The sequence below is a fragment of the Oncorhynchus mykiss genome, chromosome 27 (assembly GCF_057628025.1).
Source record: "Oncorhynchus mykiss isolate SJ-2025 chromosome 27, ASM5762802v1, whole genome shotgun sequence".
Classification (NCBI taxonomy): Eukaryota; Metazoa; Chordata; class Actinopteri; order Salmoniformes; family Salmonidae; genus Oncorhynchus; species Oncorhynchus mykiss.
Genome location: NC_143048.1, coordinates 3,699,471 through 3,726,302, shown reverse-complemented (window position 1 = coordinate 3,726,302; position 26,832 = coordinate 3,699,471). Strand labels below are relative to the sequence as shown.

The following is a 26,832-nucleotide window of genomic DNA, read 5'->3' as shown; positions in this document are numbered from 1 at the left end:
TGAAGAGAAAAGTGACAGAAACAGAGAAGATAGAGGAAGTAACAGAGAGTAAAGGGGAAAGACTAGGAGAGTAATACTGCTAAGTGAAGAGAAAAGTGACAGAAACAGAGGAAGTAACAGAGAGTAAAGGAGAAAGACTAGGAGAGTAATACTGCTAAGTGAAGAGAAAAGTGACAGAAACAGAGGAAGTAACAGAGTAAAGGGGAAAGACTAGGAGAGTAATACTGCTAAGTGAAGAGAAAAGTGACAGAAACAGAGGAAGTAACAGAGAGTAAAGGAGAAAGACTAGGAGAGTAATACTGCTAAGTGAAGAGAAAAGTGACAGAAACAAAGGAAGTAACAGAGAGTAAAGGAGAAAGACTAGGAGAGTAATACTGCTAAGTGAAGAGAAAAGTGACAGAAACAGAGGAGAAGATAGAGGAAGTAACAGAGTAAAGGAGAAAGACTAGGATAATAATACTGCTAAGTGAAGAGAAAAGTGACAGAAACAGAGGAGAAGATAGAGGAAGTAACCGAGAGTAAAGGAGAAAGACTAGGAGAGTAATACTGCTAAGTGAAGAGAAAAGTGACAGAAACAGAGGAAGTAACAGAGTAAAGGGGAAAGACTAGGAGAGTAATACTGCTAAGTGAAGAGAAAAGTGACAGAAACAAAGGAGAAGATAGAGGAAGTAACCGAGAGTAAAGGGGAAAGACTAGGAGAGTAATACTGCTAAGTGAAGAGAAAAGTGACAGAAACAAAGGAAGTAACAGAGAGTAAAGGAGAAAGACTAGGAGAGTAATACTGCTAAGTGAAGAGAAAAGTGACAGAAACAGAGGAAGTAACAGAGTAAAGGGGAAAGACTAGGAGAGTAATACTGCTAAGTGAAGAGAAAAGTGACAGAAACAGAGGAAGTAACAGAGTAAAGGGGAAAGACTAGGAGAGTAATACTGCTAAGTGAAGAGAAAAGTGACAGAAACAAAGGAAGTAACAGAGAGTAAAGGAGAAAGACTAGGAGAGTAATACTGCTAAGTGAAGAGAAAAGTGACAGAAACAGAGGAAGTAACAGAGTAAAGGGGAAAGACTAGGAGAGTAATACTGCTAAGTGAAGAGAAAAGTGACAGAAACAGAGGAGAAGATAGAGGAAGTAACCGAGAGTAAAGGAGAAAGACTAGGGGAGTAATACTGCTAAATGAAGAGAAAAGTGACAGAAACAGAGGAAGTAACAGAGTAAAGGGGAAAGACTAGGAGAGTAATACTGCTAAGTGAAGAGAAAAGTGACAGAAACAGAGGAAGTAACAGAGTAAAGGGGAAAGACAAGGAGAGTAATACTGCTAAGTGAAGAGAAAAGTGACAGAAACAGAGGAAGTAACAGAGTAAAGGGGAAAGACTAGGAGAGTAATACTGCTAAGTGAAGAGAAAAGTGACAGAAACAGAGGAAGTAACAGAGTAAAGGAGAAAGACTAGGAGAGTAATACTGCTAAGTGAAGAGAAAAGTGACAGAAACAGAGGAAGTAACAGAGTAAAGGAGAAAGACTAGGATAATAATACTGCTAAGTGAAGAGAAAAGTGACAGAAACAGAGGAAGTAACAGAGTAAAGGGGAAAGACTAGGAGAGTAATACTGCTAAGTGAAGAGAAAAGTGACAGAAACAGAGGAAGTAACAGAGTAAAGGGGAAAGACTAGGAGAGTAAGACTGCTAAGTGAAGAGAAAAGTGACAGAAACAGAGGAGAAGATAGAGGAAGTAACCGAGAGTAAAGGAGAAAGACTAGGGGAGTAATACTGCTAAATGAAGAGAAAAGTGACAGAAACAGAGGAAGTAACAGAGTAAAGGAGAAAGACTAGGGGAGTAATACTGCTAAATGAAGAGAAAAGTGAGGGGAAGAAGGCAGAGGAGAGCTGTGGTTGTAAGAGAAAAGCATGTATTTTATAATATATCTGCCACTTAAGCAGACACTTTTACCCTAAACCATTTACAGTACTTTGAATGTACTGCATACTGTATGTAAATGTGATCACTGCATGAATTGAACGTACAACCTATGTATTGCTTAGTGATAAGGGCATCAGTGCAACGTAAAAAAGAATAGGGGGAAAAAAAGACCAAATCACCTTTAAGTAACGTCAAACTGAACATTATTTCAGTTGATTTGGCCATGAAATTGGGAAAATTGTATGGATGCCCCCATCATTCCCCATTGATTTTTAGATAGCTAGCATCTAACTAATTTAAGTGAAAGTTAAGATTCCCCCTCCCGTAGTGACAGATTTGGAAATAGGAGAAGCACTGACCTGCACGGCGTAGGAGATGGCCAGGCCGGCGTAGGCCGGAGGGATCTGGCCATGCATGAGGACGATCATGAGCGCGGTGATGCTGATCAGAGCCACACTGATGACGTCCAGCCGCACGGCCAGCCAGCGCATGGCACAGCTGAACAGGTAGAAGGGAGCCTGGTTCTGATCTAGGAGCTCCTGATACCTGGAGGACACAACCAGACAGACAGACGGGAACCTTGAGAAAAAGTCATCAAGGAACTAAGATACTATGTGCTGTGTAGAACTTTGTCTCTGGGGGTGCTCTTGAGCCAAAACTGATGCCCTAAACAGACAGAAGACACAATAATGACCCCACTGTACAGAAAGGGTAAAGCCTCCCCATACTCATGAACAAAAGCATATTGGTTTGCCTCGAACTGAGGGTGTGTGATTTCACGAGATAATAAACGGATTGATAAGACATCATATATGAAAAACAGAGGCAACATTCAGGCGAATATATGACGTAAACAATTATAGACTAAACTTCCATAGTGCATCTTTAACGAGACTGATCTGAGGGGTTCGGTGGAGCATGTTTTCCAGTACAGATCTAGGATCAGCTTCCACTCACCCCACACTAACCTTTAACTTCTCCCCTGTGTCAGATTATCTAGTGGACACCATTTTTATGTCTCTGCATCCAATATAAAGCAGGGATGGGACCAAGTCACAATTTTGCAAGTCCTAAGCAAGTCTCAAGTCTTAACCTTCGAGTCTTAATTCAAGTCCCAAGTAATAATGGGCAAGTCTCAAGTAAAGTTCCACAGCTCAGGTCGAGTCAAGTCACAATTCCCTAATTTTGAGTTTTGAGTAATCAACTCAAGTGTTTTATGCTAATTTCAATGCAATTGTTTTATTTCCTTTTTTTCTTATACTACTAGTACACTATATAACAAACTTGAGTCAAAGATCATGTTGGTTATATTATTTTTCATGTTTGTTATAATTTTTTAAATAATTACTATTACTGATAGAAAGGCAATACAAATGGCACCAATGGCAATAATTTTAGTCTCAAGTTTCTTTAGTTTTCAACAACAAAAGATCCAAAAAGTTGTATTGTGACTGCAACCTTCAGAGCAGCCATTGCATGTCCTCTAAGGACTTTTATGCTACATTATCATCATTCATTTCCTCTCTCTCTGACAATGCATTTCTTTTGAAAAATATGAAATTGCCCAAGAGTCTATCACCCGTTTGTGAGCGAAAGGGCCGCAGTATGGTTGAACACACGCTCCACAGGAGCAACTAATGCGGGAACTGCCAAGACCCTCATCGCCACTCAGAACAGTGGAAGAATTGTGTTTCTGAACAGCCCAGAGGTTGTTCTGTCCTTCGCAAATGTCAAGTTAGTGACTGAGATGCTGGAGTGGCCACTGAGATGCTGGAGTGGCCACTGAGATGCTGGAGTGGCCACTGAGATGCTGGAGAGGCCACACAGTTCTCTTCTTTGTCTTTAGCGATATGCTGAAAACAGCCCTGACTCCTCTCCCAGACAACAGTCCCTCCTCCTCAGTGGTGGTTGGATCCACAGGTTCCTTAGTCTCTGAAGCCTCTTGCAGAATTACATTTAAAAAAAAATAAAGACAAAAAAAATGGTTAGTCTTACTATTTTAGTAGTTTACCATTTAAAATTAAAATGCTGTGTAAATTAAATGAATTAAGCTAAGTATTAATTATATTGGTAAACTTGGACTGTTTTTATGATAAAAAGACACGCACTTTCACCATTTCAGTCACCTTGTCCTTAATTCCATCATCCCACCAGAACGTGTTGTTCCAGCCACATCAGTGTAAAGGATGGATCTAGCAAAGCTGCTTGAAGATGGACATGGTCTGAGAAGGGTGCTATCTTGACATGGATGAAGATTCAAAGAAATCTCCTGTTCAGTGATGCTTGGAGACTTCGAACCAGGTCAGTAAGGTAGCTCACTTGTGGTTTCTGCATCTCCAGATGATGGTGTAGGGAAATAATGCAAGGAACCATTGCACTGATTGTGACCACTTCTGTGCTTGGGTAATGTCTGTGGTTTCTGCAAAAGGCTGAAGAAAGTCGCCAAACTCTTTCAGTAGTTTCCACACTATCAATGAAAATATGAATTCCTTATGCTCCTCCTCTTCAAGCATCCAAAAACTTGAGGTAGTTGTAATGGGAGCACTGCTGTCACCTGCCTCAGTCTGGAGTTCCAACACATTCCCTGCAGCAGGAGTTCCCTCACTCCAAACACCTCTGTTAAAGTGGTGCTAGTGTGGAGTTCCAACACATTCCCTGCAGCAGGAGTTCCCTCACTCCAAACACCTCTGTTAAAGTGGTGCTAGTGTAGAGTTCCAACATATTCACTGCAGCAGGAGTTCCCCTCACTCCAAACACCTCTGTTAAAGTGGTGCTAGTGTAGAGTTCCAACACGTTCACTGCAGCAGGAGTTCCCCCTCACTCCAAACACCTCTGTTAAAGTGGTGCTAGTGTGGAGTTCCAACACATTCACTGCAGCAGTAGTTCCCCCTCACTCCAAACACCCCCAAACGCCTCTGTTAAAATGGTGCTAGTGTAGAGTTCCAACACGTTCACTGCAGCAGTAGTCCCCCTCACTCCAAACACCTCTGTTAAAGCGGTGCTAGTGTAGAGTTCAAACACGTTCACTGCAGCAGTAGTCCCCCTCACTCCAAACACCTCTGTTAGTGGTGCTAGCGTGGAGTTCCAGCAAATTCACTGTAGCAGTAGTTCCCCTCACTCCAAACACCCCAAAAAGCCTCTGTTAAAGTGGTGCTAGTGTGGAGCAATGAGCTAATCTTAGACACTTTAGAATGAGCTGGACAGAAAACTTCAGTCTCCTTCAACCCGTCCCCCACCACTAGTTGCAATATATGTGCGAATCACTTTAAATGTTGTTGATGACAATTTTTACTGAAAGTATTGTCGATGGTCCCCTGTTCTTCAACTTCCAGGTTATTCCATATGTCTGGATCATCTAGGTGGTGATCATCATGGACAGCCTCTTCTTCACTTGAGATGCACACTGTAAACGCCGTTTTCATGTTAGCTGCATTGTCACATCGTGCAATCTAGCTTGTGGTTGATCCCATACTCGTCACAGATGCCTTCAAACTGCTTGCATAGTCGCTCTCGTGTGTGATCCTCTAAAGCGATTCCATTCCAGCAGATTGGACTTCATTCTCCATTTCAATCCAGTGGGCGGTGACCCCAAGGAGTCCTCTCAACTTTCTGTCAGATCATATGTCTACCGTGACAAAGACGTGGTTAGCTTGTGTCATCTGGTCTTTGAGTTGTGCCTGCCTGTCGGCAACCAGATTGTAAATCTTGGAGGTTACGGCTCTGTGACAGACTGGGTGTATTTGCTTTCAACCACTATCAAAAAGTGACTTAAAGCTCGTGTTCACTTATTGACAGGGGCATGTTACAATCCACAATCAGGTCTGACATTATGGAATTGGTGATAGCTTTTTTGCTGTGGATGGTTTGTGTTGTACAGAAGTTGGAAATGTGAGGTTGCTGAGGCTCACTGCTGATCATCTCACTCTTCTGGTATTCAAAGCTAGAAAATACCTTTCAAACAAAGAAATTGCAACATTTTGTTATATGATGGAGATTTTATCATCTCACCATATTTTTTTGTTGAAATCATATTTAAGAAACCTAGTATTATTCAGTAGGTCATTTGTCTTTATGTATTTAGATACATTTCTATTTAAAAAATGTTTTAACAGTATGCCTACAGGTAAAAAAATCTAGGTGTTATTTTAGATTCTGAACTCAATTTCAAATCACACATTAGGAATGTGACTAAAATAGCTTTTTACCACCTGAGGAACATTGCCAAGGTGTGACTGTTTCTCTCTCAGACTGATACAGAGAGACTCATCCATGCTTTTATTACAAGCAGGCTTGACTACTGTAACGATCTCCTGTCTGGTCTACCCAAGAAAGCCTCAACTGCAAAACCTACAGAATGCTGCAGGGTACTGACCAAGACCAGACGGCGAGCACACTTTACAATGGCCTATTTTGCATGTTATTTTGGCATTAATACTTGCCTCAGTGTTCGGTCACTCATGGGGACACTACATCACAGGCCAAGTGTAAGTCCTTAGTAAAAGTAGACATTGAAAATTTCTGCCAGGAGAAGCCACATTTGTTTAAGCAAGTCAGCCATATCAGCTATGTTTTTTTAATAGGCAGTAAATGAGGCTGAATGAACTGTTTCACTGCCAGACAAGGCTGATAGCCAGGTGTAGCAGTGGTAAGGTGTTGGGACTACTGTTGCGACAGGCCCTAACAGTTTGTCATCGTTATAGTGCAATTAATGTATTGTTTAGTAGTGGCTTTTCTGGTAGGCATCCCACTTTGTTTTGTTTGCCCCACCAAGATTTACATGCTAAAATCACCACTGGTATTAGTAGCTATAATGTAATACATATTTTTAAGACAGACAGACAAGACAAGACAAGACAAGACAAGACAAGACAAGACAAGACAAGACAAGACCCAGGATAGACCCAGGATAGAACATTGAGTTTCTTGGGTGAATGCCCAGAAATAGCCTCTGAGAACTTTATCAGGAGCCGTCTTGCTACACATTCTCTTTTGCACCCAAACCTCTTGAAACTACCTCCAACTTTATTCATACTGGACGCAGATAAATAAAAATGGTATCCACATCATCTGACTCTCGCAAAGTAATGTAGATAAAGGGCTTCATTGCCAAAATCCCAAACTATCTCTTTAACAATTAGTGGAAAAAATGTGAAACTGATCCAAGATTAGTGTCTAGAGGCAACTTCACCCTATACCTCGACAGCTCACCTGTCCAGGAACTCGTGGCCCCTGTTGTAGGCGTGGATGGTGGAGAGGCCCTGGATGCTGGAGGTGATGTGCGAGATGAAGGGCGACTGGGTGACGTTATCCAGGCGCTTGAGCTCGCGGATGAACACGCGCGACACCATGTGGAGCACAGTGAAGAGCAGCACCAGGGGGCCCACAGCCACTAGGAACCAGGGGAAGATGCTGCCGATCACGCCCAGGCAGAAGAAGACCAGGATGACGTTCTGAATGAACATCTCCGCCTGGAACGGCAGCCGCGTGTCCACTGGGAGGGAGGGAGGAAGAGTGGGGAGAGAGAGAAAAGACAAGAAGAAAGATGGTTCAGTCAGTGACTGTTACTTATTCCACTTGTATAATCACTAAAAACACTCAACTTCATTACTATCATTACTGTTACAAAGTCAGTAGGAAATGATCTACTTCCCCAGAGTCAGATGAACTTATGGATAACATTTTTACGTCTCTGCATGCAGTTTGAAGGAAGTTGCCAATTAGAATTAGTGCAAATGCTAACTAACGTTAACGCAATGACTGGAACTCTATGGGAACAGCTAGCATGCTAGCTGTTCCTGTAGACCAGGGGTCTTCAACCTTTTCTTGCCAAGGGACAAAATAAATGAAAAACATGCCTCTAGCCTATTAACTAGAAAGGTAACTCCAAAAACATTTTCCCCAAGAGCATCTGTTAGCCATGTGTTGGCAAATTAGGGCTGACCCCATTTAGTCGACAGGCTGTTGGTCGCCCAAGATTTTTTAGTCGAGCAGTGGCAAATATAAAAAACATGTATAGTGGGGCAAAAAAGTATTTAGTCAGCCACCAATTGTGCAAGTTCTCCCACCTAAAAAGATGAGAGGCCTGTAATTTTCATCATAGGTACACTTCAACTATGACAGACAAAATGAGAAAAGGAGGATTTAGGATTTTTAATGAATTTATTTGCAAATTATGGTGGAAAATAAGTATTTGGTCACCTGCAAACAAGCAAGATTTCTGGCTCTCACAGACCTGTAACTTCTTCTTGAAGAGGCTCCTCTGTCCTCCACTCGTTACCTGTATTAATGGCACCTGTTTGAACTTGTTATCAGTATAAAAGACACCTGTCCACAACCTCAAACAGTCACACTCCAAACTCCACTATGGCCAAGACCAAAGAGCTGTCAAAGGACACCAGAAACAAAACTGTAGACCTGCACCAGGCTGGGATAACTGAATCTGCAATAGGTAAGCAGCGTGGTTTGAAGAAATCAACTGTGGGAGCAATTATTAGGAAATGGAAGACATACAAGACCACTGATAATCTCCCTCGATCTGGGGCTCCACGCAAGATCTCACCCCGTGGGGTCAAAATGATCACAAGAACGGTGAGCAAAAATCCCAGAACCACACGGGGGGACCTAGTGAATGACCTGTAGGGAGCTGGGACCAAAGTAACAAAGCCTACCATCAGTAACACACTACGCCGCCAGGGACTCAAATCCTGCAGTGCCAGACGTGTCCCCCTGCTTAAGCCAGTACATGTCCAGGCCCGTCTGAAGTTTGCTAGAGAGCATTTGGATGATCCAGAAGAAGATTGGGAGAATGTCATATGGTCAGATGAAACCAAAATATAACTTTTTGGTAAAAACTCAACTCGTCGTGTTTGGAGGACAAAGATCGCTGAGTTGCATCCAAAGAACACCATACCTACTGTGAAGCATGGGGGTGGAAACATCATGCTTTGGGGCTGTTTTTCTGCAAAGGGACCAGGACGACTGATCCGTGTAAAGGAAAGAATGAATAGGGCCATGTATCGTGAGATTTTGAGTGAAAACCTCCTTCCATCAGCAAGGGCATTGAAGATGAAACATGGCTGAAACAATGATCCCAAAAACACCGCCCGGGCAACTAAGGAGTGGCTTCGTAAGAAGCATTTCAAGGTCCTGGAGTGGCCTAGCCAGTCTCCAGATCTCAACCCCATAGAAAATCTTTGGAGGGAGTTGAAAGTCAGTGTTGCCCAGCAACAGCAGGAATGGGCCAAAATACCAGCAACAGTGTGTGAAAACCTTGTGAAGACTTACAGAAAACGTTTGACCTCTGTCATTGCCAACAAAGGGTATATAACAAAGTATTGAGATAAACTTTTGTTATTGACCAAATACTTACTTTCCACCATAAGTTGCAAATAAATTCATTAAAAATCCTACAATGTGATTTCTGGATTATTTTCCCTCATTTTGTCTGTCATAGTTGAAGTGTACCTATGATGAAAATTACAGGCCTCTCTCATCTTTTTAAGTGGGAGAACTTGCACAATTGGTGGCTGACTAAATACTTTTTTGCCCCACTGTATATATGGCACACGAGACACCTGTCTGATGCACGCCTGTCTCAGTGGACTAATCCATTGCTGAGGCCGAGGGGATGGCACACCAGTAGTCCATTCACAGTTACATCCCATAATTTCTAATCTACAATGTTTGTTGCTGTAATTTCAATATATTATTATTACAGTCTTGTCATCATTGGAGTGGAGCATCATTGGAGCATTGCGGCTTGGCTGGGTCATGTTTCGGCGGACGCTCTACCCGTCGCCTCTTCCGAGTCCATAGGGCTGTTGCAGCGATGGGACAAGACTAACTACCAATTCAATATCACGAAATTGGGCACAAAAAGGGGTGGGAGGCCCCGGTGCACAACTGAGCAAGAGGACAAGAATGTCTAGTTTGAGAAAGACGCCTCACAAGTCCTCAACTGGCAGCTTCATTAAATAGTACGCGCAAAAAAAAGTCTCAGCATTCCGGAGTCACCTCTTCACTGTTAACATTGAGGCTGGTGTTTTGCGGGTACTATTTAATGAAACAGCCAGTTGAGGACTTGTGAGGCATCTGTTTATGAAACTAGACACTAATGTACTTGTCCTCTTGCTCAGTTGTGCAATGGGGCCTCCCACTCCTCTTTCTATTCTGGTTAGAGCCAGTTTGTGCTATTCTGTGAAGGGAGTAGTACACAGTATTGTACGAGATCTTCAGTTTCTTGGCAATTTTTCACATGGAATTGCCTTCATTTCTCAGAACACGAATACTGAGTTTCAGAAGAAAGTTTTTTGTTTCTGGACATTTTGAGCCTGTAATCGAACCCACAAATGCTGATGCTCCAGATACTCAACTAGTCTAAAGAAGGCCAGTTTAATTGCTTCTTTAAATCAGCACACATTTTCAGCTGTGCTAACATAATTGCAAAAGGGTTTTCTAATGATTAATTTGCCTTTTTAAAATTATAAACTTGGATTAGCTTACACAACGTGCCATTGGAACACAGGAGTACTGATTGGTGATTGGTACTGATAATGGGCCTCTGTACGCCTACGTAGATATTCCATTTAAAAACAATATGCCGTTTCCAGCTACACCAATTACACCATTTTATTTTACCTTTATTTAACTAGGCAAGAACAAATTCTTATTTTCAATGACTGTTCAGGGGCAGAACGACAGATTTGTACCTTGTCAGCTCGGGGATTCGAACCTGCAACCTTTCGGTTACTAGTCCAATGCTCTAACCACTAGGCTACCCTGCCGCCCAATTAACAAAGTCTACAAAGTCTACACTGTATTTCTGATCAATTTGATGTTATTTTAATGGACATAAAAAATGTGCTTTTCTTTCAAAATCAAGGACATTTCTAAGTGACCCCAAACTTTTGAACAGTACTGTATATTATGCATTTTTTAAGTGGGATGTAATATTCATGTGTCAACATTTTTTTTCCGGACCCCCAGCAGTACCTCCGATTGAAAAAACCTTGCTGTAGACTTCCAGTCACTGCGCTAACACCAGTTAGCATTGTTTTGAGAAACTTCCTTCATACTGGACACATTGACAAAAATGGTATCCGCAAGTTAATCTGACTCTGGGGAGGTAGATAAAGGGCTTCATTGCCAAAATATCAAACTGTCCCTTTTATTGTTTTCCTTTTTCATTTGCGGGTTTGTAGATTGGTACAGTACAATAGGTTTGTGTTCATTAGGGCATGAGCCAGAAAGCAATTTGAAACATTTTACAACGGAAAATCAAAATGAGCGACCTCCAGGCAGTCCCTCCCTGTTTGTCGGTTTTCTTCCATTTGATGCCTAATGAACACAACCCAGGTACGTGTCAGAGGACTGCTCCTGGTGGTCCCTCCCTGTTTGTCGGTTTGCTTCCGTTTGATGCCTAATGAACACAACCCAGGTACGTGTCAGAGGACTGCTCCAGGTGGTCCCTCCCTGTTTCAGTCGGTTTTCTAACATTTGATGCCTAATGAACACAACCCAAGTATGTGTCAGAGGACTGCTCCAGGTGGTCCATACCCTCGTCCATGTCTTTGGAGAAGCGGTTGAGGATCCGTCCAGTGGGCGTGGTGTCAAAGAACTTCATGGGGCTGCGGAGAATCTTCCTGAAGAGCTCCTCGTGCAGCCTGGACGAAGCTTGTAAAGTGCCCTGAGGGTACAATAATAGTAGTCATTCCATTTTGGGATTTTTAAAGCGACACTTTTTCTATATCACATAGCTCAAATGTTTTAGACAGATGTGACCATACTCCACTGAACAGAAATAGAAACGTAGCATGTAAAGTGTTGGTCTCATGTTTCACGAGCTGAAATAAAAGATTCTAGAAATGTTCCATACGCACAAAAAGCTTATTTCTCTCAAATTTTGTGCACAAAATTGTTTACATTACATTAAATAAAGGTAAAATGAATATCCCTGTTTGTGAGAATGTATTATTTGCCAAGACAATCCATCCACCTTACAGGTGTGGCATATCAAGAAGCTGATTACAAAGGTGTGTACCTTGTGCTTGGGACAATAAAAGACCACTCTAAAATGTGCAGTTTTGTCACACAACCCAATGTCACAGATGTCTCATGTTTTGAGGGAGTGTGCAATTGGTATGCTGACTGCAGGAATTTCCACCAGAGCTGTTGCCAGATAATGTTAATTTCTCTACCATAAGACGCCTTCGTCATTTTAGAGAATTTGGCAGTACGTCCAACCGCCCTCAGAACCACAGATCACGTGTATGGTGTCGTGTAGGCAAGTGGTTTGCTGATGTCAACGTTGTGAACAGAGTGGCCAATGATGGGGTTATGGCATGGGCTGGCATAAGCTACAGACGATTAACATAATTGCATTTCATCAATGGCAATTTGAATGCAGAGATACCGTGACGAGATCCTGAGGCCCATTGTTGTGCCATTCATCCTCCATCACATGTTTCAGCATGATAATACACGGCCCTGTGTCGCAAGAATCTGTACACAATTCCTGGAAGCTGAAAATATCCCCGTTCTTGGCCTGCATACTGACCTGACATGTCACAAAATGAACATGTTTGGGATGCTCTGGATCAAAGTGTACAATAGTGTGTTCCAGTTCCCGTTAAAATCCAGCAACTTCGCACAGCCATTGAAGAGTGGGACAACATTCCACAGACCAACATCAACAGCCTGATCAACTCTATGTGAAGGATATGCTGCATGAGGCAAATGGTGGTCACACCAGATACTGACTGGTTTTCTGATCCATGCCCCTACCTTTAAAAACAACAACAACAGATGCATATTATGCCCAGTCATGTGAAATCTATAGGTGATAAGGGCCTAATGAATTTATTTAAATTGACTGATTTCCTTAAATGAACTGTAACTCAATAAAATCTTTGAAATTGTTGCATGTTGCATTTATATTTTTGATCAGTGTACATTATACATGATCTATTTTAGTGAAGTAGTTTAGTTTACTAAGATTCATCCATCAGTCCTTTGGCATAGTCTCTCTGGGGTTAACACAAACACACAATACAATACCAGACATAACAAGCACAACAAAACCAAATCAAATTTGATTTGTCACATTCACCTCACAGTGAAATTATTATCTGATCCTTTACCTTGACAAATATGATGCCGCGCAGAAGTTTGAGCAGCAGCATGACACCCATAGACGAGGCGTAGACTCCAGCGTAGTGCTGCATCAGGGGGTTGTCCCTCATGCTTTCGCTCACCACCGAACTGTTCCCCACCAACACTGTGGTATTCTACACACACACACAGGACAGCATATTCAATACTCAGATAAGGGAGTATTCTGGGGGGTGGTTGATGGTTCAAATCCCAGGTCAATCAATAAAGGTGGGAGTTGACCTGGCGACAAGCAGGCTTTTTTTGGTTACTTTTTACCCCGTTTTTCTCCCCAATTTCGTGATAACCAATTGGTAGTTGCAGTCTTGTCCCATCGCTGCAACTCCCGGGACTCGGGAGAGGCGAAGGTCAAGAGCCATGTGTCCTCCAAAACACGACCCTGCCAAGCCACACTGCTTCTTGACACACTGCTCGCTTAATCCGGAAGACAGCCGCACCAATGTGTCGGAGAAAACACTGTACAACTGGCGACCATGTCAGTGTGCATGCGCCCAGGGGTTGCACAGGGGTTGCTCGTGCGCAATGGGACAAGGACACCCCGGCCAGCCAAACCCTCCCCTAACCTGGTATCTTCTGCTGTTGGGCCTATGAAAGGCCCCTAACCCCTAAAAGCACTGAATGACAAATGGTTAGAGGAGCATCTGGAAAAGCATTATATGAAACAAATGAATTGTTCTAACAGCCTCTCTCTCTGGCAGGTGAATGCATGGGGGAGCGGCTCTGGTAGAGGCCTTGGGAAGTCCTTGGAAGAGCAGTTTGTCTACTGACCCTTAAGTTGCCCATCCAGCGAGCTGTTATTCAGTTCAAAGGGCAAGGTAAACAGTCTGTCTCCTCAGAGAGTGATGGAGTGCTGCATCAGATGACCTGGCCTCCACAATCACCCGACGTCAACCCAAATGAGATGGTTTGGGATGAGTTGGACCGCAGAGTGAAGGAAAAGCAGCCAACAACCGCTCAGCATATGTGGGAACTCATATGTGGAAAAGCATTCCAGGTGAAGCTGGTTGAGAATGCCAAGAGTGTGCAAAGCTGTCAAAGGCAAAGGGTGGCTACTTTGAAGAATCTCAAATATATTTTGATTTGTTTCACACTTTTTTGGTTACTACATGATTCCATATGTGTTATTTCATAGTTTTGATGTCTCCACTATTATTCTACAATGTAGAAAATAGTAAAAATGAAAAAATACCCTGGACTGAGTAGGTGTGTCCAAACTTTTGACTGGTGGTGTACACAGATAAGAATATACTACACCTAACCCCCCAGCAACACCGCGCACACACATAGTCAATGATCAAGGTCAAATTTACACATTCAATATTTAAGTATACCGCTCCCCTTACACCTGCTCTCACCACTGATTAGTTGAGCAGCTTATGTCCATATCTCACTCACACACCAACACTAGTGTGTGAGAACTGTCAGTTAATAGTGTTGGGGAGTTTAACGACTACTACTTCTGAGTTATTGTTGTTACAGTTTCTAACAAAGACAAGTTCAGTTTGTACTTTTCTGGTAGTTTTCCAGAATGTTCAACTTACCCCCCAAAAACGTTTAGGCCTAAACAAAGTCTAAACAACTAATCTCGGTAAGTAATCAGGCTCTCTCTTGAAGATAGAATTTGTGTTGACAAATCCACCTTGAAAGAGAATGGCACTTTCCAATTCTTAAAAAGGAATTCCAATGAATCTCCTAAGTTGACTGAATAGAAAAGGAATTGACCCACAACCAACGGCATTGGGTTTCACATCACTATCATATCTGCATATTGATTTAAAACGGACGGATCAAAGGCAACACCGTTGTAAACAATAAAGTTGATTTTCCAAATCAACACTTCTGTTTTTTTTAAATGTTCCAACTCAAATCAATGCCATTCACTTTCCAGTCAGATTTTCTACTCTCAAATCGAATTCTCTTCCAGAATCGACAACTACACTGAAATTACATTGACCCTCCCCCAACCCTGCCACTCGATGCAAACCCTGCCACCCAATGCCACCTGTGCCACTCACCCCGCTGCCCTGCTTGATCCAGTAGCTGAGCCACCAGTTGCTGAAGGCCGTGCTGCCCACGTTGAGGACGAAGAGGGCCAGGATTAGGAGGAAAGCCAGCGCTCCACCCGAGGCCTGGATGTAGACGCCGTACACAGACCAGGGAACTGAGCCCCGCCCACGCTCCTCCACCTGCATCAGCTGGCCTGGGGGACAAGGAGGGAGGTTGAGTAAGAGGTTGCGCTGGGTGAAATCTCGTTCCCAGACACTTCCGTCCACCTTGCAGCTGGGGACGAGGTTATGGTGGGTGACATTTTCTAATTGAAGCTGAGGACAGGAAGCCAATTAAAACATTTGAGATACAGCCCCACACATCCCTGAAGCACGAGCACACACACAGCAGTAGTCTGCATGCATGCACACATATGAACGCACACACTCTGTGGCTAGTACAATGGTTCCGTACCGTTGTCTTTGCTAACAGGCTTGTCCTTCTTTACAGATCCAGACTTTGTGTTCTCTGGGGGTTTCTTTAAGGAGTTCCCAGACTTGTTAGTTGGCACCTTTTGAGGAACAATGACATGTTACAAGTAACATGAACCACAATTCAACCACAATACAGACCACACTCAATATACACTGCTCAAAAAAAATAAAGGGAACACTAAAATAACACATCCTAGATCTGAATGAATGAAATATTCTTATTAAATACTTTTTTCTTTACACAGTTGAATGTGCTGACAACAAAATCACACAAAAATTATCAATGGAAATCAAATTTATCAACCCATGGAGGTTTGGATTTGGAGTCACACTCAAAATTAAAGTGGAAAATCACACTACAGGCTGATCCAACTTTGATGTAATGTCCTTAAAACAAGTCAAAATGAGGCTCAGTAGTGTGTGTGGCATCCACGTGCCTGTATGACCTCCCTACAACGCCTGGGCATGCTCCTGATGAGGTGACGGATGGTCTCCTGAGGGATTTCCTCCCAGACCTGGACTAAAGCATCCGCCAACTCCTGGACAGTCTGTGGTGCAACGTGGCGTTGGTGGATGGAGCGAGACATGATGTCCCAGATGTGCTCAATTGGATTCAGGTCTGGGGAAAAGGCGGGCCAGTCCATAGCATAAATGCCTTCCTCTTGCAGGAACTGCTGACACACTCCAGCCACATGAGGTCTAGCATTGTCTTGCATTAGGAGGAACCCAGGGCCAATCGCACCAGCATATGGTCTAACAAGGGGTCTGAGGATCTCATCTCGGTACCTAATGGCAGTCAGGCTACCTCTGGCGAGCACATGGAGGGCTGTGCGGCCCCCCAAAGAAATGCCACCCCACACCATGACTGACCCACCGCCAAACCGGTCATGCTGGAGGATGTTGCAGGCAGCAGAACGTTCTCCACGGCGTCTCCAGACTCTGTCACATGTGCTCAGTGTGAACCTGCTTTCATCTGTGAAGAGCACAGCGCGCCAGTGGCGAATTTGCCGATCTTGGTGTTCTCTGGCAAATGTCAAACGTCCTGCACGGTGTTGGGCTGTAAGCACAACCCCCACGTGTCGACGTCGGGCCCTCATACCACCCTCATGGAGTCTGTTTCTGACCGTTTGAGCAGACACATGCACATTTGTGGCCTGCTGGAGGTCATTTTGCAGGGCTCTGGCAGTGCTCCTCCTTGGCGGAGGTAGCGGTCCTGCTGCTGGGTTGTTGCCCTCCTACGGCCTCCTCCACGTCTCCTGATGTACTGGCCTGTCTCCTGGTAGCGCCTCCATGCTCTGGACACTACGCTGACAGCAAACCTTCTTGCCACAGCTCGCATTGATGTGCCATCCTGGATGAGCTGCACTACCTGAGCCACTTGTGTGGGTTGTAGACTCCGTCTCATGCTACCACTAGAGTGAAAGCACCGCCAGCATTCAAAAGTGTCCAAAACATCAGCCAGGAAGCATAGGAACTGAGACGTGGTCTGTGGTCACCACCTGCAGAACCACTCCTTTATTGGGGGTGTCTTGCTAATTGCCTATAATTTCCACCTGTTGTCTATTCCATTTGCACAACAGCATGTGACATTTATTGTCAATCAGTGTTGCTTCCTAAGTGGACAGTTGATTTCACAGAAGTGTGATTGACTTGGAGTTACATTGTGTTGTTTAAGTGTTCCCTTTATTTGTTGAGCAGTGTACATGACATATGCAAACTAAATTTAAACAAGACATCTGTGGTGGACATTTTTTTTTTGCATAACAGTCTATGCACACACACACACACACACACACACACACACACACACGGTCCCTCTCACCTCCACGAAGGGCGTCTCTCCCAGCTGTAGGTTGTTGAACATGGCTGCGTAGTCTCTATTGAGACGCATCAGATCCTCGTGGCTGCCCTGCTCCGTGATGCTGCCCTCCCTCATGAAGATGACATCATCGCAGTCCACCAGGTACTACACATACAGACGGAGATTTAATTCCCGCACCCTGAACGTCATAAGTGAAGGTGGGGCCCAACCTATCCATGAGAGAAGTCCTAACAAGCAATTATATATATACAGTGGGGAGAACAAGTGCCGATTTTGCAGGTTTTCCTACTTACAAAGCATGTAGAGGTCTGTAATTTTTTATCACAGCTACACTTCAACAGTGAGAGACGGAATCTAAAACAAAAATCCAGAAAATCACATTGTATGATTTTTAAGTAATTAATTTGCATTTCATTGCATGACATTAGTATTTGATACATCAGAAAAGCAGAACTTAATATTTGGTACAGAAACTTTTGTTTGCAATTACAGAGATCATATGTTTCCTGTAGTTCTTGACCAGCTTTGCACACACTGCAGCAGGGATTTTGGCCCACTCCTCCATACAGACGTTCTCCAGATCCTTCAAGTTTCGGGGCGGTCGCTGGGCAATAAGGACTTTCAGCTCCCTCCAAAGATGTTCTATTGGGTTCAGGTCTGGAGACTGGTTAGGCCACTCCAGGACCTTGAGATGCTTCTTACGGAGCCACTCCTTAGTTACCCTGGCTGTGTGTTTCGGGTCGTTGTCATGCTGGAAGACTCAGCCACGACACATCTTCAATGCTCTTACTGTGGGAAGGTTGTTGGTCAAGATCTCGCGATACATGGCCCCATCCATCCTCCCCTTAATAAGGTGCAGTCGTCCTGTCCCCTTTGCAGAAAAACATCCACAAAGAATGTTTCCACCTCCATGCTTCACGGTTGGGATGGTGTTCTTGGGGTTGTACTCATCCTTCTTGTTCCTCCAAACACGGCGAGTGGAGTTTAGAATAAAAAAAGCTCTATTTTTGTCTCATCAGACCACATGACCTTCTCCCATTCCTCCTCTGGTTCATCCAGATGGTTTGGCAAACTTCAGATGGGTCTGGACATGCGCTGGCTTGAGCAAGGGGATGTTGCGTGCGCTGCAGGATTTTAATCCATGACGGCGTAGTGCATTACTAATGGTTTTCTTTGAGACTGTGGTCCCAGCTCTCTTCAGGTCATTGACCAGGTCCTGCTGTGTAGTTCTGGGCTGATCCCTCACCTTCCTCATGATCATTGATGCCCCACGAGGTGTGAACTTGCATGGAGCCCAAGACCGAGGGTGATTGACCGTCATCTTGAACTTCTTCCATTTTCTAATAATTGCGCCAACAGTTGTTGCCTTCTCACCAAGCTGCTTGCCTATTGTCCTGTAGCCCATCTCAGCCTTGTGCAGGGCTACAATTTTATCCCTGATGTCCTTACACAGCTCTCTGGTCTTGGCCATTGTGGAGAGGTTGGATTCTGTTTGATTGAGTGTGTGGACAGGTGTCTTTTATACAGGTAACAAGTTCAAACAGGTGCAGTTAATACAGGTAATGAGGGATTCTTAAAGAAAAACTAACATGTTTGTGCGAGCCAGAATTCTTACCGGTTGGTAGGTGATCTAATACTTATGTCATGCAATAAAATGCTAATTAATTACTTAAAAGTCATACAATGTGATTTTCTGGATTTTTGTTTTAGATTCCGTCTGTCACAATTGAAGTGTACCTATGACAAAAATGACAGACCTCTACATGCTTTGTAAGTAGGAAAAGCTGCAAAATCGGCAGTGTATCAAATACTTGTTCTTCCCACTGTATATCTTATGTAGTGCTTTGCAAACAATATGAAATGTATTAAGTATTCACCTGCAGCTGGTGAGTGACGAAGACGATGGTCTTGTGGCGGAGCTGCTTCTTGATGGCGTTGTTGAAGATGTGGTTGCCCACGTGGGCATCCAGTGCACTGAGCGGGTCGTCCAGGATGTAGATGGCTCGGTCACTGTACAGGGCACGCGCCAGGCTGATCCGCTGGCGTTGCCCGCCACTAAGGTTGGCGCCACGCTCTCCGATCTGAGGAGACATAACGGACTCATTGATCGGTTACTATAATAACAATACATATGAAGGTGCAGGGGTGGATTGGCCATCTGGCAATTGAGGCAAATGCCAGATGGGCTGGGGCATTTTTCAGTTGGGTAGGCTGGTTAAAAATGGACAAACACCGCCTGACGAGTGGCGCAGCAGTCTAAGGCACTGCATTGCAGTACTAGAAGCATCCCTACAGATCCGGGTTCGATCCCGGGCTGTGTCGCAGCCGGCCATGACCGGGATACCCATGAGGCGGCGCACAATTAGCCCAGCGTCATCTGGGTTAGGGGAGGATTTTCCCGGCTGGGATGTACTTGTCCCATCGCACTCTAGCAACTCCTTGTGGCTGCCGGGCCGCTTGCACACAGACCTCAGTCGCCAGTTGTATGGTGTTTCCTACGACACATTGGTGCGGCTGGCTTCCGGGTTAAGCAAGCAGTGTGTCAAGATCTGTTTTCCAATTTGTTGCTCAATTTCTCTGTTATACTAATCTATAATGAGCCTTCGGCTGATCAGTAGACAACACCCAGCCCACCTACCAAGATGGGCCGTTCCGGTCTTCTGATAGGCTGAGCTCACACAAAGTAAATTTCAAAGTCAAACATGGCATCAGCAAAAAGACCTGCTCCGATTAAACAGCATGATCATTACACAGGTGCACTTTGTGCTGGGGACAATAAAAGGCCACTCTAAAATGTGCAAATGCCATAGATGTTTTAAGGGAGTGTGCAATTGGCATGCTGACTGCAGGAACAACAGAGCTGTTGGCAGAGAATTGGATGTTAATTTCTCTGCCATAAGCCGCCTTCAACACCATCTTAGAGAATTTGGCAGTAAGTATAACTGACCTCAGAACCGTCTTGTGGTCAAGCGGATTGCTGATGTCAACATTATGATCAGAGTGCCCCATGGTGGAGGTGGGGTTATGGTATGGGCAAGCATAAGCTATGGACAACGAACACAAATGCATTTTATCAATAGCAATTTGAATGCACAGAGATACGGTGACGAGATACTGAGGCCATTTGTCCATGTCGCAAGGATCTGTACAGAATTCCTGTAAGGTGAAAACGGCACAGTTCTTCCATGGCCTGCATACTCAAGACATGTCATCCATTAGGCATGTTAGGGATGCTCTGGATCGAAGTGTATGACAGCGTGTTACAATTCCCGACAATATCTAGCAACTTCGTACAACCATTGAAGAGGAGTGGTACACCATTCCACAATCAACAACAGCCTGATCAACTCTATGTGAAGGAGATGTCACGATGTCATGAGCTCGACACATCTTGGTCACACCAGACAACTCGTTTTCTGATCCATGCAGTGGTGTAAAGTACTTAAGTAAAAATACTTGAAAGCACTACTTACGTAGTTTTTTGGGGTAATCTGTACTTGACTTAACTATTAATATTTTTGACAACTTTTACTCTTAATTTTCTTCAGGAATGCGGTGACGTATGTACTTTTTACTCCATACATTTTCCCCGGACACCCAAAAGTGTCAGGACAGGAATTATGGAATTATGGCTTATCAGGACAGGAAAATGGTCTAATTCACACACTTATCAAGAGACCATCCCTGGTCATCCCAACTGCCTCTGTTCTAGCAGACTCACTAAACATATTCTTCATTTGTAAATTATGTCCGAGTTGGAGCGTGCCCCTGGATATCCGTACATAAATAAATAAATAAATAATTAACTAGAAAATGTGGCCATCTGCTTTGCTTAATAGAAGGAATTTGAAATGATTTATACTTTTGATTTGTACTTGATTTGATTTGTACTTTTGATACTTCTTAAGTACATTTTAGCAATTCATTTACTTTTGATACTTAAGTATATTTAGAACCAAATTATTTTAGACTTTTACTCAGGTAGTATTTTACTGGGTGACTCACTTTTACTGGAGTAATTTTTCTATTAAGGTATCTTTACTTTTGACAATAGAGTACTTTTTCACCACTGGATCCATGCCCCTACCTTTTTGTTAAAGGTATCTGTGACCAACAGATGCATATCTGTATTCCCAGTCATGTGAAATCCATAATTTAGAGCCTAATTCATTAATTTCAATTGGTTGATTTTCTTGTATGAACTGTAACTCAGTCAAATCTTTGAAATTGTTGCAAGTTGCATTTATATTTTTGTTCAGTATAAAAAAGGAAATAGTAACACAATAAAATAACAATAAGGAGGCTATATACAAGGAGTTGTGGTACCGAGTCAATGTGCAGGTGTACAAGGTAGTTGAGGTAATATGTACATGTAGGTAGGGGTAAAAGTGACTAGGCAATCAGGATAGATAATGAACAGAGTGGCAGCAGCATATGGGAAGAGTGTGAAAGAGTGAATGTGTGTGGAGTCAATATAGATGTGTGTGTTTTGTGTTTGCTGCCTGCGTAAGTAGGGTTGTCTTGGGTCTGAGTGTAGGTTATATGTGTATGGGGGGTGAGTTGGCAGCGCGTGCAGTGATGTGGGCTGTTGTGGATAAAATGCCAGGGCCAGATTCTTGTCCCACTCCGCCCTTATGAAGGTGCTCCAGTTGAAGATAATATTACATCCTTTAAAAACAATATTGAGTACAGCCAACATCCCTGACTAGCAACTACCTTGATTGAATCACCTGTTGCTCAATTGTGTTCCATATAAATGCTGTTTAAATGTTGAACCTACACACTGAACACTGTTAAGCCAAAACTTATGTGTATGCTATCCTGATGCAGTGAAAAACAACACTTTGTGACATTTTTAAGTACGGACTAGGGCTGTTGCGGTGACAGTATTACCTCCACACCAGCCACATGAGTGCAGTAAAAATCCACGTGTCCATATCTAAATAGGCATACAGAGGCCCATTATCAGCAATCATCACTCCTCTGTTCCAATGGCACCTTGTGTAAGCTAATCCAAGTTTATCATTTTAAAAAGGCTAATTGATCATTAGAAAACCCTTTTGCAATTATGTTAGCACAGCTGAAAACTTCTGATTAAAGAAGCAATAAAACTGGCCTCCTTTAGACAAGTTGAGTATCTGGAGCATCAGCATTTGTGGGTACGATTACATGCTCAGAATGGCCAGAAACAAAGACCTTTCTTCTGAAACTCAGTAGTCTATTCTTGTTCTGAGAAATTAAGGCTATTCCATGCGAGAAATTGCCAAGAAACTGAAGCTCTCGTACAACGCTGTGTACTACTCCCTTCACAGAACAGAACAGAACAGAGGAGTGGGAGGCCCCGGTGCACAACTGAGCAAGAGGACAAGTACATTAGTGTCTAGTTTGAGAAACAGATGCCTCACAAGTCCTCAACTGGCAGCTTCATTAAATAGTACCCACAAAACACCAGTATCAACGTCAATAGTGAAGAGGCGACTCTGGGATGCCGGCTGTTATGTTCTGTTAATTACTGATGTCCCCTTTAAGGAAGAACCACCTCGTCATGCGCAGTGTTGTTCTATGTTATTCTGGTACTTACTCATTCTAGAAAATGTGAAGCTCCAGTTCAATTTCTTGTATTCAGAGTCTTTCTTATTATATAAATAAGTAATAAGAGCTAAGACACTACAATGGCGACGAGGATGATTACCTGCAGTGTGCATCACAAATGCAGATGGAGCTCATAGAAAGAGAGGAAAATGGCCTCCCGGGTGGCGCAGTGGTCCAGGGCACTGCATCGCAGCACTAGCTGTGCCACCAGAGACTCTGGGTTCGCGCCCAGGCTCTGTCGCAGCCGGCCGGGACCGGGAGGTCCGTGGGGCGAAGCACAATTGGCCTAGCGTCGTCTGGGTTAGGGAGGGTTTGGCCGGTAGGGATATCCTCGTCTCATCGCGCACTAGCGACTCCTGTGGCGGGCCAGGCACAGTGCACGCTAACCAAGGTCGCCAGGTGCACGGTGTTTCCTCCGACACATTGGTGCGGCTGGCTTCCGGGTTGGATGCTCGCTGTGTTAAGAAGCAGGGAGGGTGTTAGTACATATGTAGCAGAGTTGAAGATGAATATGGTATAATGGAGTTATACTGCGCGAACACAGTGACTTCTTCCAGCAGTAGCATAATATGGGTGACACTAGATATCGAAGGCAAACCCCTCAAAAATGGAGCTGGACACAGGATCTGCAGTGTCTATAATTTTCACTACTGTCTACAATGAGCACTTCAAGGCTATCAAGCTGAAGAACACAAATGTGTTGCTGAAGACCTACTCAGGAGAGAGATTGAGCCCAATGGGGGCGTTGCAGGTCAGAGTGAGTTATGGGGAGCAAACAGTTACAGCTGTACGTGGTGCCTGGAACTGGCCCCCCATTATTTGGCAGGGAATGGCTTTCAAAAATAAAGCTACACTGGTGTGACTTGAAAATGCTCCACACGTTCCAGTCCAAAGAGAAAGCCACAGACCTAACACTGAAACAGTTTTCAGTGATCAGATGGGAACAGTAAAAGGCTTCACAGCAAAATTCTGCAAAGCCAGATCTGTTCCATACTCCCTGAGCCCAAAGGTGGAAGCGGAAATCGATCGCTTGCAGGATACAGGGATCCTGACGAAAGTGGACAGAAGCGAATGGGCCACACCCATAGTTCCTATTGTGAAGAAAGACGGGTCTGTTAGAATGTGTGGGGAATTCAAGGTAACTGTGAATTCAATTTTGTATGTGGACCAATACACCCTGCCACGTCTGGATGACATCTTTGCTGCACTAACTGGTGGGAAACACTTCAGTAAAATCAATCTGAAACAGGCTTACCTGCAGCTACCGGTTGAAGAGAGCTCCAAACAGTACCTGACAATAAACACACACAAAGGTCTATACAGGTATAACCGCCTGGTTTTTGGCATTGCATAAACCCCAGCCATTTGGCACCGAACTATTGACCAGATTTTGCAAGGAATCCCAGGAACCCAGTGTATCCTGGATGACATGATCATAACAGGACGCACCGACAAAGAGCACCTGGCTAACCTAGAAGAGGTCCTGAAAAGACTGAAAGAGAATGGTCTACAGGCGAACTTACAGAAGTGTGAGTTCTTCAAAGACAAGATGGTCTTCTGTGGACATGAAATCGACCGCAATGGATTGCACAAAACACGGGACAAAATCGATGCAGTGGTACAGGCACCACAACCACAAAATATCACAGAAGTGAGATCTTTCACAGGACTGATCAATTACTACAGAAGATTCCTCCCAAACCTTTCAGCAGTACTCCAGCCTCTAAATCAGCTCCTGGAAAAGAATAGGACATGGTGGTGGACAGAACAGCGTGAAAATGCATTTCTTGAGGCAAAACGGCTCATCACATCTGAACAGGTCCTGATGCATTACGACCCTGAACTGCCAGTGAAGTTGGCTTGTGATGCATCCCCTTATGGCTTAGGGGCCGTCCTTTCACACACACTGAAAGATGGGTCAGAGGCCAGTTGCATTTGCGTCACGAACGTTGAATGATGCAGAGAAAAACTACTCACAAAGAGGCACTGGCGCTATTGTGGAGAGTCAAGAAATTCCATGCATACCTACAGTAGGGCAAAAAAGTATTTAGTCAGCCACCAATTGTGCAAGTTCTCCCACTTAAAAAGATGAGAGAGGCCTGTAATTTTCATCATAGGTACACTTAAACTATTACAGACAAAATGGGAAAAAAAATCCAGAAAATCACATTGTAGGATTTTTAATTAATTTATTTACAAATTATGGTGGAAAATAAGTATTTGGTCACCTACAAACAAGCAAGATGTCTTGCTCTCACAGACCTGTAACTTCTTCTTTAAGAGGCTCCTCTGTCCTCCACTCGTTACCTGTATTAATGGCACCTGTTTGAACTTATAGTATAAAAGACACCTGTCCACAACCTCAAACAGTCACACTCCAAACTCCACTATGGCCAAGACCAAAGAGCTGTCAAAGGACACCCGAAACAAAATTGTAGACCTGCACCAGGCTGGGAAGACTGAATCTGCAATAGGTAAGCAGCTTGGTTTGAAGAAATCAACTGTGGGAGCAATTATTAGGAAATGGAAGACATACAAGACCACTGATAATCTCCCTCGATCTGGGGCTCCACGCAAGATCTCACTCCGTGGGGTCAAAATGATCACAAGAACGGTGAGCAAAAATCCCATAACCACACGGGGGGACCTAGTGAATGACCTGCAGAGAGCTGGGACCAAAGTAACAAAGCCTACCATCAGTAACACACTACGCCAGGGACTCAAATCCTGCAGTGCCAGACGTGTCCCCCTGCTTAAGCCAGTACATGTCCAGGCCCGTCTGAAGTTTGCTAGAGAGCATTTGGATGATCCAGAAGAAGATTGGGAGAATGTCATATGGTCAGATGAAACCACCGCCCGGGCAACGAAGGAGTGGCTTCGTAAGAAGCATTTCAAGGTCCTGGAGTGGCCTAGCCAGTCTCCAGATCTCAACCCCATAGAAAATCTTTGGAGGGAGTTGAAAGTCTGTGTTGCCCAGCAACAGCCCCGAAACATCACTGCTCTAGAGGAGATCTGCATGGAGGAATGGGCCAAAATACCAGCAACAGTGTGTGAAAACCTTGCGAAGACTTACAGAAAACGTTTGACCTCTGTCATTGCCAACAAAGGGTATATAACAAAGTATTGAGATAAACTTTTGTTATTGACCAAATACTTATTTTCCACCATAATTTGCAAATAAATAAATTAAAAATCCGACAATGTGATTTTCTGGATTTTTTTCTCATTTTGTCTGTCATAGTTGAAGTGTACCCATGATGAAAATTACAGGCCTCTCATCTTTTTAAGTGGGAGAACTTGCACAATTGGTGGCTGACTAAATACTTTTTTGCCCCACTGTGTATGGCAAGCGTTTCACACTGGTTACGAATCACCAGCCGTTGCTTTCCATTTTCAGTCCAAAGAAAAGCATTCCGGCATTGACAGCAGCCAGGTTACAGCGATACGCCTTGTTCCTTGCCAGTCATATGTATGACATTGAGTTTAAGCCGTCATCCCTCCACAGAAATGCAGATGGATTATCCAGACCGGCGTGTACAAGAGAAAGACAAAGGAGTGTGGATGCAGTGGACATTTTCCATACCGCTCAGCTCGAGGCACTACCGGTCACAAGCACAGTTATCAAACTGTACACTTGTCAAAAGTGTACATCTACACCATGTCAGGATGGCCAGCTACTGGCAGAAAGGAGCTGACTCCGTATTTCCAGCGGAGAAACAAAATTACAACGTACCAAGGATGTTTGATGTGGGGAATGAGAGTCATAATACCCCAGAAATGCCAACATCAGGTTTTGCAGCAACTACATGAAGGTCATGTTGAAATTGTCAAAATGAAGCTGCTCGCGAGGAGCCACTT

General features: G+C 43.8%; 1 protein-coding gene across 7 annotated transcripts in view; it reads right to left on the bottom strand.

Annotated features, from left to right (window-relative positions):
• abcc5 (ATP binding cassette subfamily C member 5) overlaps positions 1-26,832 on the bottom strand; it is a 64,276-nt gene that overhangs the window by 4,091 nt on the left and 33,353 nt on the right. For all 7 annotated transcript variants that reach the window (XR_016492589.1, XR_016492587.1, XR_016492588.1 and 4 more), the window contains 8 exons: positions 19,260-19,463; positions 17,383-17,526; positions 15,541-15,637; positions 15,096-15,280; positions 13,050-13,196; positions 11,467-11,596; positions 7,120-7,402; positions 2,271-2,457 (listed from right to left, as the gene is read on the bottom strand). Coding sequence is in view for 3 of the 7 variants with exons in the window: in XM_036965102.2 (XP_036820997.1) it covers positions 2,271-2,457; positions 7,120-7,402; positions 11,467-11,596; positions 13,050-13,196; positions 15,096-15,280; positions 15,541-15,637; positions 17,383-17,526; positions 19,260-19,463 (1,377 nt within the window). In the remaining 4 variants the exon portion in view is untranslated. The remainder of the gene's footprint in view (positions 1-2,270; positions 2,458-7,119; positions 7,403-11,466; positions 11,597-13,049; positions 13,197-15,095; positions 15,281-15,540; positions 15,638-17,382; positions 17,527-19,259; positions 19,464-26,832) is intronic.